The following is a 16,916-nucleotide window of genomic DNA, read 5'->3' on the forward strand; positions in this document are numbered from 1 at the left end:
AATCTTTGGAGGGAGTTGAAAGTCCGTGTTGCCCAGCGACAGCCCCAAAACATCACTGCTCTAGAGGAGATCTGCATGGAGGAATGGGCCAAAATACCAGCAACAGTGTGTGAAAAACTTGTGAAGACTTACAGAAAACGTTTGACCTGTGTCATTGCCAACAAAGGGTATATAACAAAGTATTGAGAAACTTTTGTTATTGACCAAATACTTATTTTCCACCATAATTTGCAAATAAAATTATAAAAAATCCTACAATGTGATTTTCTGGATTTTTTTTCTTCTCATTTTGTCTGTCATAGTTGACGTGTACCTATGATAAATTACAGGCATCTCTCATCTTTTTAAGTGGGAGAACTTGCACAATTGGTGGCTGACTAAATACTTTTCCCCCCCCACTGTATATAGGGAATAGGGTGCTATTTCAGATGCACAATAGCTGTAGTGAGCCATAGATCGGTAGAGATTGGTTCCAGTGGTGTCATGACAGAGGGAAATCACAATTATTATTTATGTACGAGTCCAAACTATATACAACTAATATTCATTTTATCCCATTTTCCAACCTTCATCTTTATAAAGTTCACTATTACATAATGAGGAAAATAGATCAAAAGCAGAATGTGTTCCAAATAGCACCCTCTTCTCTTTATAGTGCACTACATTTGACCAGGGCCCATGGGGATCTGGTCAAAAGTAGTGCACTATGGTATAGGGTGCCATTTGGGACATGGCCATAGCTTGTCTGTCCTGTCCAGCAAACTGAGAATAACTTGCGCTGACCCAGCGTCTTGCTCATTTACAGTAACACAGCATCCAGCCAGCGATGCATTGGTTTCACACTGTCAGTATATACAGTATACACCTTGTTGGAATACAGAAAGAGCAAAACACTCGCATGGGATAAAACATACTGAAATCTGAAATGTCTGAGGCTCTGAGCATGGATATTTCTGTCTGTTTAGCATAAGTGGCTTTTCCTCTCATCTGTCCTCTATGCTGGAGCAGTTGTAACCTGGGGATGGAGGGGAGAGGGTACTGCAGACCAGGGTTGTCCTAAATGGCATCTATTCCTAGTGCACTACTTATCACCAGTACCCTATGGGCCCTGGTCAAAAGTAGTGCACTACATAGGGAATAGGGTATCATTTACGACAAAGACCTGGATCCCTCTGCTGTGTTGTGGTATCCCATCAGAGGCCTGAAGGCCTGAAACAAATCCTTCATAAAATAAAACCTTTCCCCAAACACACAAATCAACCTATCCTGCCCACCTGACCCCAGTTTCTTCTGTAACTAGCTGGTTCTGAATGAAAGGGGGGAGAGTAGGAATAGGAGGAGGAGTGTGTCACATCGCATCCTTCTCAACCGTATTGGAGGACACTGTCCAAGATCCCTCCCCTCTGACCTTCTCCAATAGGTTTTGAGAAGGAGCTCAGGAGAAAGGATGCAGGGAATCAAGGAAAGATTAATTGAGAGTCAGGGAAGGACCGTTGGAGGGGGTTAGGTTAGGGTATCCTCAGCTCCTAGGCTTAACTCATGTTGGTGAAAGACTGTGACAGAGGCTAAGGTTAGGTTAGGAGGCAGGCAGGTGGTCAAGGCTTGGCCTCAGTAGGTGACTGAGGCTCAGGGGAGGCTGCTGGAGTGGCTAAGATAGCGGGCTGGGCCAACGTAGAGAACCACGACGACATGGCTGACTTAGCACTGGTCAACACTCCACCCACCGACTGACCTGGAGGATGGAGACAGGAGGGATTGTGGATAAGATATAAAGTTCTGTACTGAACAATACATTTCTTATAAATTAAATGATGAAAACAAAGCCATCTGGGAGTGAATGTTAGTAAGGAGTACTCTGACTATTTGAAGGCCGGTTTCCTGGACCCAGATTAAGCCTAGTCCTGGACTAAAAATCCTTCACAAGTGCCTTAATTTGAGTCTGGGAAAAGGTTGGTTAGAGAGACTGACTGTCTCACCTACTGCCTTCCCGGTCTGCACGACACTCCGACTGGTGGTGATCACAGCTGCCCCGATCTTCTTCCCCCGTTCGCTGTTCTGCACCGAGCTGAAATTCAGAGAGAGAAAATGGCTATTCAGTCACAACCAACCATGTTGCACCCAGAAATAAACCCTGGGTAGCAGTATGACACATTTCTCATCTAAATGTTGCTACATCCTGTTATAGTACTGCATAACTCTGCGGAAGTAGAGAGAGAGTTACTGTCACTGGTGGTTGGATCTAATTATCCCAACCAAGCCAACCTGAGACTAGAGCAGCAAAGAGCGTCCGGTTGTTGTCCCGGGTACATTTCACAACATGCACACATAAATCCAGCCTGGCGGTCTCTTTTTAAATTGCCCAGATGTCAACACACACATTACAACATTACAATCTTAAAGGCTCTAAAGGCTTGTTCACACTGCAGGCCTTAATGCTCAAATCTGTTTTATTTTTCTAATCCAAGTGACCTCTAAACTGCACTCCAGGACTGCCGCGCAGAAGAAATGCCACGCCGCTCTGAGACGCAGGAGATTGAACAACACTGATTTCGCCCCATTAGTTTGCACTATATAGATCAACGTTGCAAGATGTAGTCTGTGATTTTGTTGTAGGCAGAGCCAGAGAGCAAAGGAATAGAATTCTATTGGCGGGTGTAGCCCACGAGCCGTCTTTCAATCGCCCGCGAGTGAATGCGCTTTTCAGATCAGTTTTGATCAGAGTGCAGAGCCGCGCGTGCACATTTGTTGATATTCTTTGCTAGTTAGCAAGTTATTAGCCCAGTTCTAGATAAGTATAGGTCAGCAATGTGGAGTTACTGCTTCCTACAAGAGCACAAAACGTGTAGGCTACATTTCAAGCTGTCTTTGAAAAGCCAGTCAGGTAAAAAGCTTACGTCTTAATTAAAGGGGCAGTGTTGTTTTTGAGACGGGCTTGAATATACACTGCTCAAAAAAATAAAGGGAACACTAAAATAACACATCCTAGATCTGAATGAATGAAATAATCTTATTAAATACTTTTTTCTTTACATAGTTGAATGTGCTGACAACAAAATCACAAAAAAATTATCAATGGAAATCAAATTTATCAACCCATGGAGGTCTGGATTTGGAGTCACCCTCAAAATTAAAGTGGAAAACCACACTACAGGCTGATCCAACTTTGATGTAATGTCCTTAAAACAAGTCAAAATGAGGCTCAGTAGTGCGTGTGGCCTCCATGTGCCTGTATGACCTCCCTACAACGCCTGGGCATGCTCCTGATGAGGTGGCGGATGGTCTCCTGAGGGATCTCCTCCCAGACCTGGACTAAAGCATCCGCCAACTCCTGGACAGTCTGTGGTGCAACGTGGCGTTGGTGGATGGAGCGAGACATGATGTCCCAGATGTGCTCAATTGGATTCAGGTCTGGGGAACGGGCGGGCCAGTCCATAGCATCAATGCTTTCCTCTTGCAGGAACTGCTGACACACTCCAGCCACATGAGGTCTAGCATTGTCTTGCATTAGGAGGAACCCACGGCCAACCGCACCAGCATATGGTCTCACAAGGGGTCTGAGGATCTCATCTCGGTACCTAATGGCAGTCAGGCTACATCTGGCGAGAACATGGAGGGCTGTGCGGCCCCCCAAAGAAATGCCACCCCACACCATGACTGACCCACCGCCAAACCGGTCATGCTGGAGGATGTTGCAGGCAGCAGAACGTACCTCCACGGCGTCTCCAGACTCTGTCACGTGCTCAGTGTGAACCTGCTTTCATCTGTGAAGAGCACAGGGCGCCAGTGGCGAATTTGCCAATCTTGGTGTTCTCTGGCAAATGCCAAACGTCCTGCACGGTGTTGGGCTGTAAGCACAACCCCCACCTGTGGACATTGGGCCCTCATACCACCCTCATGGAGTCCGTTTCTGACCGTTTGAGCAGACACATGCACATTTGTGGCCTGCTGGAGGTCATTTTGCAGGGCTCTGGCAGTGCTCCTCCTGCTCCTCCTTGCACAAAGGCGGAGGTAGCAGTCCTGCTGCTGGGTTGTTGCCCTCCTACGGCCTCCTCCACGTCTCCTGATGTACTGGCCTGTCTCCTGGTAGCGCCTCCATGCTCTGGACACTACGCTGACAGACACAGCAAATCTTCTTGCCACAGCTCGCATTGATGTGCCATCCTGGATGAGCTGCTCTACCTGAGCCACTTGTGTGGGTTGTAGACTCCGTCTCATGCTACCACTAGAGTGAAAGCACCGCCAGCATTCAAAAGTGACCAAAACATCAGCCAGGAAGCATAGGAACTGAGAAGTGGTCTGTGGTCACCACCTGCAAAACCAGTCCTTTATTGGGGGTGTCTTGCTAATTGCCTATAATTTCCACCTGTTGTCTATTCCATTTGCACAACAGCATGTGAAATGTATTGTCAATCAGTGTTGCTTCCTAAGTGGACAGTTTGATTTCACAGAAGTGTGATTGACTTGGAGTTACATTGTGTTGTTTAAGTGTTCCCTTTATTTTTTTGAGCAGTGTACAAATAAACCAATAGGTAGAAGGCTAGCCTACATTGTCTAATTCTCTGTATGGTAATAATTTATTTTATTTTGTAAACTGGTTTCTTGCATCATACAACACAATACAATTCACAGTCACCTATTTGGCCTACATTAAATAGCCACAACAGGCTATTGGCTACTGTCTAAAACTATAAGGGTAGCCTCAGTGTTCACTGTAAACACAGGTGTAGGCTGATTGGTGGTGGTGCTCCTGCTTCTTATCTCTCAGAAGTTATGTAGCAAGCTAAGGTGACAACAATACCTGCCATGGATGTTTCCCAGTTGCTTTGGATGTTCAAAATCATAGTGTAAGAACTGTTTTTAAGCCTCAAAGGATAAGATAATCCAACTATCAAAACAAGTCCTTTTTGGCATGCCACAGCAGCTAACTAGCTAGCTAGGATGCTTTTTCGCTCTCTATCATATTAATTAATTTGTTTGTAAACTATTAACAACCTAGTTAGCTACCACATGTTCTTGTCAAACTGTCAACAGTAGTTAACAAGCAACAAGATATGCCAAATAACAGTCTAAAAAAACACTTGAAGGCAAATAAATCAGATCTGACCGTTCAGACACAAGTCGCATGGCCAGGAATCAGATTTGTATCTGATTTCAAACCACCTACGAAGGTGGTTTGCAATGTGGCCTGAAATATCTGATCCCATGTGCTTTTTGACTGCTGGGAAAAGAACAGATTGTAATCAGATATGCAAAATTTTTTTTATTTGAGTCACTTCAAACTGCCAATGTGAACAAGGCTTAATTGTCACTCTATACCATGACCAGTGACACAACAATCCACTGGTCCCTGGCCTTTTCATAATGGTCGTACACCCACTGAACTCATAATGGACATAACCCTGCTATTATTACATAAACTGACTAGATATTTTACACCACTACTGTCCCCAGCCCAGCCAGAGGTAGCGGCAATATGGAGGGGCAGATTCACAAGTGGGTCACGCTGGCTGTCGCCTTTCACACACACATCATCCAAATACATGCACACACACACACAATACACTGACACACACACACACACACACACACACACACACCCCTTCTCTCATGGTGCCTGTGCAGTCAACTGTGCGCCATCATCATAACATACACTACATGACCAAAACTGCTCATCGAACATCTCATTCCAAAATCATGGGCATTAATATGGAGTTGGTCCCCCCTTTGCTGCTATAACAGCCTCCACTCTTCTGGGAAGGCTTTCCACTAGATGTTGGGGACTTGCTTCCATTCAGCCACAAGAGCATTAGTGCGGTCGGGCACCTATAATGGGGAGCGATTAGGGCCGCAATCGGCATTCCAATTCATCCCAAAGGTGTTCGATGGGGTTGAGGTCAGGGCTCTTTGCAGGCCAGTCTAGTTCTTCCACACCGACAAACCATTTCTGTATGGACCTCGCTTTGTGCACGGGGGCATTGCAATGCTGAAACAGGAAAGGCCTTCCCCAAACTGTTGCCACAAAGTTGGAAGCACAGAATCATCTAGAATGTCTTTGTATGCTGTAGTGTTAAGATTTCCCTTCACTGGAACTAAGGGGCCTAGCCCAAACCATGAAAAACAGCCCCAGACCATTATTCCTCCTCCACCAAACTTTACAGTTGGCATCCGCCAAACCCAGATTCGTCCATGCTAGATGGTGAAGTGTGATTTATCACTCCAGAGAATGTGTTTCCACTGCTCCAGAGTCCAATGGCGATGAGCTTTACACCACTCCATGCTAGATGGTGATCTTAGGCTTGTGTGCGGCTGCTCGGCCATGTACACCCATTTCATGAAGCTCCCGACAAACAGTTGTGCTAACGTTGCTTCCAGAGGCAATTTGGAACTCGGTAGTCAGTGTTGCAACCAAGGACCACCACAATAACAGCACTTACAGTTGACCGGGGCAGCTCTAGCAGGGCAGAAATGTGACAAACTGACTTGTTGGAAAGGTGGCATCCTATGACGGTGCCATGTTGAAAGTCACTGAGCTCTCCAGTAAAGCCATTCTACTGCCAATGTTTCTCTATGGAGATTGCATGGCTGTGTGCTCGACTTTATACACCTGTCAGCAACGGGTGTGGCTGAAATAGCCGAATCCACTAATTTGAAGGGGTGTCCACATACTTTTGTATATATAGTGTATCTGTGTGCATGGTGTGTGTGTACAGTGTGGGTATGTGAGTGTGTGTGTGTGCTTGCGTAGTCCACTTTATAGGGAACAGGGTGCCATTTCAGACATATCCTCTCTCTCTGTCCCAGTCTCTGCAGCACCACAGACTGTGAACGTCACAGTGACACACCACAGCCTTGTGACTGTTGCTGTTGCACACGGGACAGGACACCAAACCCGATTCACCTCTCTCATAGGCTCCAGTGGTGGTTGCTAGGAGCCTGGGCGACAGAGTGACACCAATTCAGTGCCAGTGCTCGGACACCGGCCCGACCACACAGACAGGCCCAACCCTCACTGACACCCTCACTGCCTGACCCAAATAAATAGCCATGTTGGTCCAGCCCAGCACTGGCAGTTCACGCCTCACAATAAAACAGATCCACCTGTATGTCCCAAATGGTACCCTATTCCCTACATATCCCTATGGCCCCTGGTCAAAAGTAGTGCACTGTATAGGGAATAGGGTGCCATTTGAGATGCACCCGTCTGTTGGCACAGCGACGGTCGGCAGCCAGACATGGACTCCGCTCCGATTGCTGCAGGGCCGGCAAAAAGTAATGCAGTCACGTGGCTTTGTTTTCAAAAACACATCTCTGTCTCTCTATGAGTGGAGATAAGGACAGATGAATAGGAGAGCTGTGTTGAACCTAACAGTACAATACAGATGCAACATTCACCACTCTCTCTCACCAGGTTTGTTTTCTCTTTTTCAGAGAGAGAAAAATAGAGAGGGGGATGAGGAAGAAGCCAGCTAGGACCTGGTTAGGACAAAGACTGGTCATTGTGTGAGGTGAGACAGTGACAGGACCAAGAGGAAAGAAAATAACTCAGTTTCTCCCTATCTTTGTTCAACACCCTTCTAGCCTGCCCAAAGACCTGAATACAAACCCCTTACAGCCCTACCACCCCGGGAGGGAGAGAGGAAAGAGGATAAGAGAGAGAAAGAGGGAGAGAAAGAGACAGAGAGAGGGAGGAAGAGAGATAGATGGGGTAGAGATAGAGAAAGAGAATTCCACTGTCATTGAGTGATGAGGGAAACAAGGAAGCCCTGATGACTGATGGCGCCGCTGACCAATTAGGGCACGAGAAAATGCCCACATTGTAAACATTTGTCCAATCTGTGTGGGTTTGGTTCAGGCTTCTGTGTGAGATGGTGGTGAGATAGAACCTCCTGGGTCGTATTCAGTATGGGACGAAACGTTTCGAAACAGAATGAAATGGGAGGGTACTACCTGGATTTGGTCCAATAAGAACACATATAAATAAATAAAAAATGTTTAAAATGTTTTGGTATGTTTTGCCCTACTGAACAGTACCCTCTGTGTTTTCTTTTGTCCATCTGTCAGCGATGGGAGAGAAGCCTCACACAATGTCATTAAACACCTTACTCTTTCACATCTAAGACAGTCACAGTGGGGGGAGGTAGAGATGGACACACACAGAGATCGTGAGACGTGCTGAATACCACAGTGTTCCTGTGTAGAAAGGAACTCAGGCTGCTCTTATACGAAGTGAATGAAGCAGGAAATTAGTTTCATTTATTCCTTAAGAGCTTACATGGCCAACTGCCAAATTCTCTGTCTGATGGGTGAGTCCCATATTCCCTACATAGCGCACGCCTAGGGCCCTGGTCAAAAGTAGTGCACTATATAGGGAATATGGTGCCATTTGGGACGCAGCCTCTGACTCTACATCTAGTATGCTATATCAAGAGTTTACCGTGCAGGGGGTGTCACACACATCCATACACCCCTTCAGCACCTTGTCTGCATACCAAATGACACCCTATTCCCTATATAGTGCACTCCTTTGCTTTTTGGTCTTCATTTAAGGTTAGGGTTAGGCATTCAGGTTAGCTGTGTGGTTACGGTTAGGGTTAAGGCTATGGTTAGGTTTAAAATCTGATTTTGTGGTTATACCAGCTAGTGACCACTTTGCAGAGATGCCTCAAGGGCAAGATTCATGACAATCAATGCCAACCTGCACAACATACTCTCATCTACCCTTCACTCTGGTAAACAGTAGGGCTGCGTTCCAAATGGGACGCTATTCTCTACGTAGTGCACTACTTTCGATCAGAGTCCTATGGAAAATTCACTGTACAAAGGCATGCTTTTACATTCCTTTGGAAAGTTGGCCTATATATATATGCAACAGCTTGATTGTGTGAGTTACACTATCAGAATATACAGCAGGGATCACAGAGATCCTAATACATAAATATGTTGTATTTCATTCTGTGGCAGGCATTTTGAATTAGCTGATACTCATTGTTATGAAGTTTCTATTACATACATAAAATATAAATCCATGTAGTTCACTTAGTTCTGACTAGGAGAGTTTCTGAAGTATTTTTCTGCTCTGAGAGTTCGCCACTCTCGCGCCACCGCTCTGCCGCTCAGAGGAGTTCAGGAGGATTTTCAACAGGGGTCATGCATGTCACTGAATAGTGGAGGGGAAAGAGAGAGAACCCATATATTACCACCAAGCAGATATCCCCATGTTCTCACCATAAAGCTATCAATAGAGAAGTTACGGATGAAGACACTTTGCCTGTGTCCCAAATTGCACCCTTTCTCTATATAGTGCATCCTGTTCCCTATGTGCACTATATAGGGAGTAGGGTGCCATTTGGGAGGAGTATAGAATGGAACCTTAGAGGCAGGGTTGGAGAGAAGGACCCAGGACAGTCAACGTACAGCGGGATCACATTTCCTCTGCACTTCCTGTAACGTAACCCCGCCCCTGAAGGCAGCCAGCAAGGGTTTTTGAGAATGAGTTAATAATGAATGGAGAGAGCTAAATGAGACCTGGTGTCTTTCTTTATCACCATCACAAGTAGGGCACAGCAATTAGTAGCTTAGTACTCTATGAAATAGAGTGACTACAGTGCAACATGGCACGTACAGTGCCTTCAGAAAGTATTCATACCCCTTGACTTATTCCACATGTTGTTGTGTTACACATCTACACACAATTCCCTACATTTTTGCAAATGTATTGCAAAGGAAATACAGAAATATCTCATTTACATAAATATTCACACCCCTGAGTCAATACTTTGTAAAAGCACCTTTGGCAGCGATTACAGCTGCAAGTATTTCTGGTAAGTCTCTAAGAGCTTTGAACACCTGGATTGTGCTAAAATATTTGCCCATTATTCTTTTCAAAACTATTCAAGCTCTGTCAAATTGATTGTTGATCATTACTAGCAAACCATTTTCAGGTCTTGCCATAGATTTTCAAGTAGATTTAAGTCAAAACTGTAACTCGGCCACTCAGGAACATTCACTGTCTTCTTGGTAAGCAACTCCAGTGTAGATTTGGCCTTGTGTTTTAGGTTATTGTCCTTCTGAAAGGTGAATTCATCTCCCAGTGTCTGGTGGAAAGCAGACTAAACCAGGTTTTCCTCTAGGATTTTGCCTGTGCTTAACTCCATTACATTTCTTTTTTATCCTGTAAAACTCACCAGTCCTGAACGATTAAAAGCATACCCATAACATGTTGCAGCCACCACTATGCTTGAACATACGGAGAGTGGTACTCAGTAATGTGTTGGATTTGCCCCAAACACAACACTTTGTATTCAGGGCACAAAGTGAATTGCTTTGCCAAATCTTTTGCAGTATTAATTTAGTGCCTTGTTGCAAACAGGATGCCTGTTTTGGAATATTTTTTATTCTGTACAGCCTTCCTTCTTTTCACTCTGTCATTTAGGTTAGTATTGTGGAGTAACTACAATGTTGTTGATCCATCCTCAGTTTTCTCCTATCCCAGCCATTAAACTCTGTAAATGTTTTAAAGTCACCAATGGCGTCATGGTGAAATCCCTTAGCGGTTTCCTTCCTCTCCGGCAACTGAGTTAGGAAGGATGCCTCTATCTTTGTAGTGACAGTGTATTGATACACCATCCAAAGTGTAATGAATAACTTCACAATGCTCAAAGGGATATTCAATGTCTGCTTTTTAAAAATGTTTAATCATCTACACAATAGGTGCCCTTCTTCCCGAGGCATTGGAAAACCTCCCTGGTGTTTGTGGTTGAATCTGTGTTTGAAATTCACTACTCAACTGAAGGGCTTTACAGATAATTGTATGTGCAGAGATGAGGTAGTCATTAAAAAAATCATGTTAAACACTATTATTGCACCCAGAGTGAGTCCATGCAACTTATTATGTATCTTGTTAAGAACATTTTTACTCCTGAACTTATTTAGGCTGGCCATAACAAAGGGGCTGAATACTTATTGACTCAAGACATTTCAGCTTTTCATTTTTAATTAATTTGTAAAAATGTCATAAAACATAATTCCACTTTGACATTATGGGGTATTGTGTGTAGGTCAGGTGACAAAAAAAATAATCTCAATTTAATCCATTTTAAATTCAGGCTGTAACACAACAAATATGAAAAAAGTCAAGGGGTGTGAATACTTTCCGAAGGCACTAGGTTACATAATTATAATAATTACATAATTATAGACGATGACTGAGCAGTTAAGAATATGGAGGAAGGCAGGGTGATATGCACATCCTAAACTTGAGACTACCGGTGCTGGGCTAAAAAATAGTAATAAAGATTGAGTAGAAATGTTGTATATTTGGGTGCAGGAATAAATCACTAGGAAGCAGCAATATACCATGTTTGGGCTCTCGTTACTTTATCCCAGCTTAGAATATGGCCAATACATAAGGAATGACCCCATAGTGTCATCTTGGAGCCTTCCAACAGTCCCCTTGGTTTGGTATTCATTTCCCCACTTTGCTCAGAATAGAAGTTATACCAAGATGGTATTTTGAGTCTATTAACCTCAAAACGGGAAAATATACAATTTTACTGCAGAAAACTGGTCTAGGTGTTCTGCAGTATACTGAGGGTAAAAAATATTCAAAGTTACCTATAACATTGGTTTTCATCCATTTACCCTGATTTCTACCTGTTGGTCCTCAATACTACAACTTCACTCGAACTCTCCCCTCAAAGACTTGACTTGGATTTGCATGTCTTGGCAACAAATAGATATACAATCACATAATGGTCTGTAATCTGTATTATTATAATGTGTATTGTCAGAAATAGCAAGGCATAGAGAAGCAGTGAAATGTCTATTTATGATGAATCTGCATCATGCCACATCTGATCTTCACAATGGGAGATTCTCATTTGGGAAAAAATCTGTCCTCTCCTTGACTCGTTCCGTCCTCCTCTCCTCCGTGACCCGGAAACAGATAAGTGGTTGAGTGGTCGAGGGGTGTCAATTCATTAGTCGGTGAACCGAGGAGTATGCTTCCCTCCTTGATTACCTACTTCGGCCAAGGATGCACAAGTCTCCTGGCGGGAAGAGCAGGAGTGTTTGTTAATCCGCCACACCCTCTATGAATCAACGGTTGTTGAGCACATTTAAAAACCATACGCTACTTATCCTTTTATCTATAAAATGTATTGCACAACTAACTTAATTCGTTTTTATCACTTGACACATTTATTTTGGGATTCCACCCCTGTAAACATTTGCCCGATGGGGGAAGGAGAGTCTCATTTCATACAAGCGCATTTTCGTTCACGATTACCTTTGACCTTTTCCAAAAGGAGGCGAGACCGGACGGAGGAGAGGACGCAGGAGTTGAGCAAAACCATCAGATTCTCCCTATATTCTGACCCACAGAATCAATTCTTCCTGGCACAGAAGCACTTCCAATCTTCACCACTGGGGGGCAGTCATCTGCATGTTTTCGTGGGGTTGTCATTTACTGATTTAGAGTAAATACACATTGGATATAGCCTATATTACAGATAGTGTATGTATACCGGCAATCAATAGATTTCAATGAAGAATTAAGTACTCACTGTGAGAATCTTAATTTCAGATCAGCAGCACTGTACTGTCCTTGGAATGGATGGCTGAGAAAGAAAAAAGAACAAGCCATTTTACATCAGAAGTTATTTTTTAAAAATCATTAATTGAGAAAGTATAGCAACATCATTTGCATGACACCGAAGATGGCCAATCCAACACCCAGCTCCCACCCTCCCATATAGTGTACTACTTTTGACCCTATGGGCCCTGGTCAAAAGTAGTGCAGGGAATAGGGTGCCATCTTACCCTGGGGTGATCTTGGCCATGCCTGGGTGTTTGTTGCTGAACCATACTCTGTAGTTGTGTGTGATCCTCCAGGCTGAGATGAAGGGAGCGCCCCAGTCTGCTAACAACTTCTCATTGTCTGGACACAGACACACACAAATGAGCATTTAGCTGTTGAAATCATCTGAGACAAATGACTAGAAGGAATATAGTCAAGTTCAGGGATGTAAGCAGGAAGTGATACAACATGGAAATAGTAGTAGGAGTTAGATCACGTTCAATGATATAGGACTAGAGGAAGGTGTAAAAAAAAAAAAAAAAGAGCATGACATCCTGAATAATTAGAAAAGAAGCACATCCCTGGCTATAAGTGTCCTACCTTCTTGTAAGGTAGAGGACAGGAGAGAATGGACGTAAAGTCCAAACTGGGCCCTGATCCACTCGTCCCCTCCCTCCCAGCCTGTCCCGTCCAGAAACACGTCCTCGCGGTTCTCCGTGACGTGTTTGACCAGGTAGTCAGCGAAACGCAGGTCAGCCGTGGTCAGGCCTAGCAGCTTCCTCAACTCTGGGTCCCCAATCTGGATCTTAGCCTCCTCCACCTAGTAGGATGGACGGACGGATAGACAGTCACACACACGGATAGACAATCACACACACGGATAGACAGTCACACACACGGATATGGTCACACACACAGCAGACAAAGCACTCAGTAACTCATGATACCTGGAAAAAAGAGGTCAAATCTGATAGGCAGCATACACGTGGGAGACTTAAACACTCATTATGAAAACAGCATAGAACTATAGAAAATAGAGAAGGACAATATCACTATCTGTAACCTAGAATCAGATAGAACCGGTTAAAAACAGACCAATGTTCTCCTAAGCTCTCCACTAATTCTCCTCTAAGAGTAGCAGACTGTCAGTACACATTTGAGACCACTGGACCTATGGGAGAGGGAGAGAGGATGGAGAGAGGAGAGATGGAGGAAGAAGAGATGGAGAGGAGATGGAGATGGAGGGAGAAGAGATTAAGAGAGAGATGGAGATGGAGGGAGAAGAGAAGGAGATGGAGGGAGAAGAGATGAAGAGAGAGATGGAGATGGAGGGAGAAGAGAAGGAGATGGAGGGAGAAGAGATTAAGAGAGAGATGGAGATGGAGGGAGAAGAGAAGGAGAGAGAGATGGAGGGAGAAGAGAAGGAGAGAGAGATGGAGGGAGAAGAAAAGGAGAGAGAGATGGAGGGAGAAGAGAAGGAGATGAGATGGAGATGGAGGGAGAAGAGAAGGAGAGAGAGATGGAGATGGAGGGAGAAGAGAAGGAGAGAGATGGAGATGTGGGAGAAGAGATGGAGAGCAGGACTCACGTCAACGATAGCGTCACTCAGGTGCCTCTGCTGACGGAAGAGAATGTTGGTTGCCCCAGCGACAAAGCCGCGCACCGTCACGTCTGACAGCAGGTGGTGCTGCTGCAAGGCCATGTAGGGCAGGCACAGGTAACCCTGGCAACCACAGGCATAGAGGTTAGAGTGCGTGGATATTTTAGTCTTGATCTGTGGCTGTACGTATCAAGTGTCTCAGAGTAGGAGTGCTGATCTAGGATCAGGTCCTCTCTGTCTATGTAATCTTATTCATTGTGATCGAAAAGGAAAAACTATCTATGGCTCTGGTGAGAGGTACTTCCATTTTTTAAATCTTATGTTAAGTTGACGCTGGACAATAAAGCTTTTTGAATTTGAACTGAAGTACCTTCGTGAAGATGGTGAGAGGCTAGTCTAATCATAGTGTTGCCGCCCCTGCTCCACATATGTTTTTATATATTTTTATTTATTTAACCTTTATTTAACCAGGTAAGCCAGTTCATTTACAACTGCGACCTGGCCAAGATAAAGCAAAGCAGTGCGATAAAAACAACAACACAAAGTTACATATGGGGTAAAACAAAACAAAGTCAAAAATACCACAGAAAATCTATATACAGTGTGTGCAAATGTAGCAAGTTATGGAGGTAAGGCAATAAATAGGCCATAGTGCAAAATAATTACAATTAGTATTAACACTGGAATGATAGATGTGCAAGAGATGATGTGCAAATAGAGATACTGGGGTGCAAATCAGCAAAATAAATAACAATATGGGGATAAGGTAGTTGAGTGGGCTAATTTCAGAAGGGCTGTGTACAGGTGCAGTGATCGGTAAGGTGCTCTGACAACTGATGCTTAAAGTTAGTGAGGGAGATAAGAGTCTCCAGCTTCATAGATTTTTGCAGTTCGTTCCAGTCATTGGCAGCAGAGAACAGGAAGGAATGGCGGCCAAAGGAGGTGTTGGCTTTGGGGATGACCAGTGAGATATACCTGCTGGAGCGCAGACTACGGGTGGGTGTTTTTTTTTTTTTTTTTTTCTTTTTTTTTTTTTTACGGGTGGGTGTTGCTATGGTGACCAATGAGCTAAGATAAGGCGGAGATTTGCCTAGCAGTGATTTATAGATGGCCTGGAGCCAGTGGGTTTGGCGACGAATATGTAGTGAGGACCAGCCAACAAGAGCGTACAGGTCACAGTGGTGGGTAGTATATGGGGCTTTGGTGACAAAACGGATGGCACTGTGATAGACTACATCCAATTTGCTGAGTAGAGTGTTGGAGGCTATTTTGTAAATGACATCGCCAAAGTCAAGGATCGGTAGGATAGTCCGTTTTACGAGGGCATGTTTGGCAGCATGAGTGAAGGAGGCTTTGTTGCGAAATAGGAAGCCGATTCTAGATTTCACTTTGGATTGGAGATGCTTAATGTGAGTCTGGAATGAGAGTTTACAGTCTAACCAGACACCTAGGTATTTGTAGTTGTCCACATACTCTAGGTCAGACCCGTCGAGAGTAGTGATTCTAGTCGGGTGGGTGGGTGCCAGCAGCGTTCGATTGAAGAGCATGCATTTAGTTTTACTAGTGTTTAAGAGCAGTTGGAGGCTACGGAAGGAGTGTTGTATGGCATTGAAGCTCGTTTAGAGGTTTGTTAACACAGTGTCCAATGAAGGGCCAGATGTATACAAAATGGTGTCGTCTGCATAGAGGTGGATCTGAGAGTCACCAGCAGCAAGAGCGACATCATTGATATACACAGAGAAAAGAGTCTGCCCAAGAATTGAACCCTGTGGCACCCCCATAGAGACTGCCATAGGTCCAGACAACAGGCCCTCCGATTTGACACATTGAACTCTATCTGAGAAGTAGTTGGTGAACCAGGAGAGGCAGTCATTTGAGAAACCAAGGCTATTTAGTCTGCCAATAAGAATGTGGTGGTTGACAGACCCTGGATATGACCCTGGAGGCAGTGGTTCGATCCCCTCTTCCCGCCACTCACTTTCTGTGTTTTATTCCTTTCATCCATCTCCCCATTTCATATTCTCATCCATCGATCAATAAAACATCAACATACCCTAAAAAACATACCTTGGTGAAGATGGCTAGTGGCAGTCCGTACTGGTCCTCCTCCAGCCCAGAGACTAGGCCCTGAGTGACAGTCACCTGCCCCCCTGGCCCTGCTGACTGTCCCTGGGGCTGAACTGTGATGGGGATACCTGGCTCTGGGTCAAACGTCTCTGGGTGCTCCACCCCTAAACCCCCCAAACCTAAACCCCCTGTCTCTGAGTCTTTTGGAACGTCCTCCAGCACGCTAGGGTCCAGTGTCTCCCAGTCGCTCTCTGATGAGTCTGGGGAGGTACGGGAGGGGGGCTTGAGGTTTGTGCTATCCCCAGCTGGGGTGGAGGTGTCTGGGAGTGAGGCTGTCCGCATTGAGGCCTCCGTGGATGTGGTGGTAGTCTGGTCCTCACCGAAACCCTCCTCCCCTACCAGCTCCATGGTAGCGTTGGTGATGTCAGTGACAGAGACAGAGACAAACTCCTCGGCCCCCGACACACACTCCAGCAGGCTGATGTCCTCTGAGACACTGCTCTTGGACTGGTAGTGGGACGAGTCGGCCAGGCCGTGCTCTATCATACCTAGAGGAATGAACACACAAGATGATCTTTGACCTTAGAACCACCATTATGAAGAAGAATCAAACACTCAAGAGGAAAAACTAAGGGGGCATGAGTAGAATCATAATGATAGGACCTCTATGCT

The 16,916-nt window shown here is 44.8% G+C and overlaps 1 protein-coding gene across 2 annotated transcripts in view; it reads right to left on the reverse strand.

Moving 5' to 3' along the window:
• Nucleotides 1-657: 657 nt before the first annotated feature.
• The window catches only part of LOC311104499 (late secretory pathway protein AVL9 homolog), a 33,590-nt gene continuing 17,331 nt past the window's right edge, over nucleotides 658-16,916 (reverse strand). The window contains exons 10-16 of one of the 2 annotated variants that reach the window (XM_084146353.1): nucleotides 16,245-16,792; nucleotides 14,166-14,300; nucleotides 13,178-13,397; nucleotides 12,820-12,937; nucleotides 12,564-12,617; nucleotides 1,977-2,065; nucleotides 658-1,732 (exon numbers count right to left, since the gene is read on the reverse strand). In XM_084146353.1, coding sequence (XP_084002479.1) covers nucleotides 1,596-1,732; nucleotides 1,977-2,065; nucleotides 12,564-12,617; nucleotides 12,820-12,937; nucleotides 13,178-13,397; nucleotides 14,166-14,300; nucleotides 16,245-16,792 — 1,301 coding nt within the window. In that variant the 3' untranslated portion in view covers nucleotides 658-1,595. Of the gene's footprint in view, nucleotides 1,733-1,976; nucleotides 2,066-11,352; nucleotides 12,048-12,286; nucleotides 12,439-12,563; nucleotides 12,618-12,819; nucleotides 12,938-13,177; nucleotides 13,398-14,165; nucleotides 14,301-16,244; nucleotides 16,793-16,916 lie in introns of those variants that run through there. The other variant, XR_014610166.1, reaches the window with a different exon arrangement.

The sequence above is a fragment of the Coregonus lavaretus genome (assembly GCF_964263955.1).
Source record: "Coregonus lavaretus genome assembly, chromosome: 2".
Classification (NCBI taxonomy): domain Eukaryota; kingdom Metazoa; phylum Chordata; class Actinopteri; order Salmoniformes; family Salmonidae; genus Coregonus; species Coregonus lavaretus.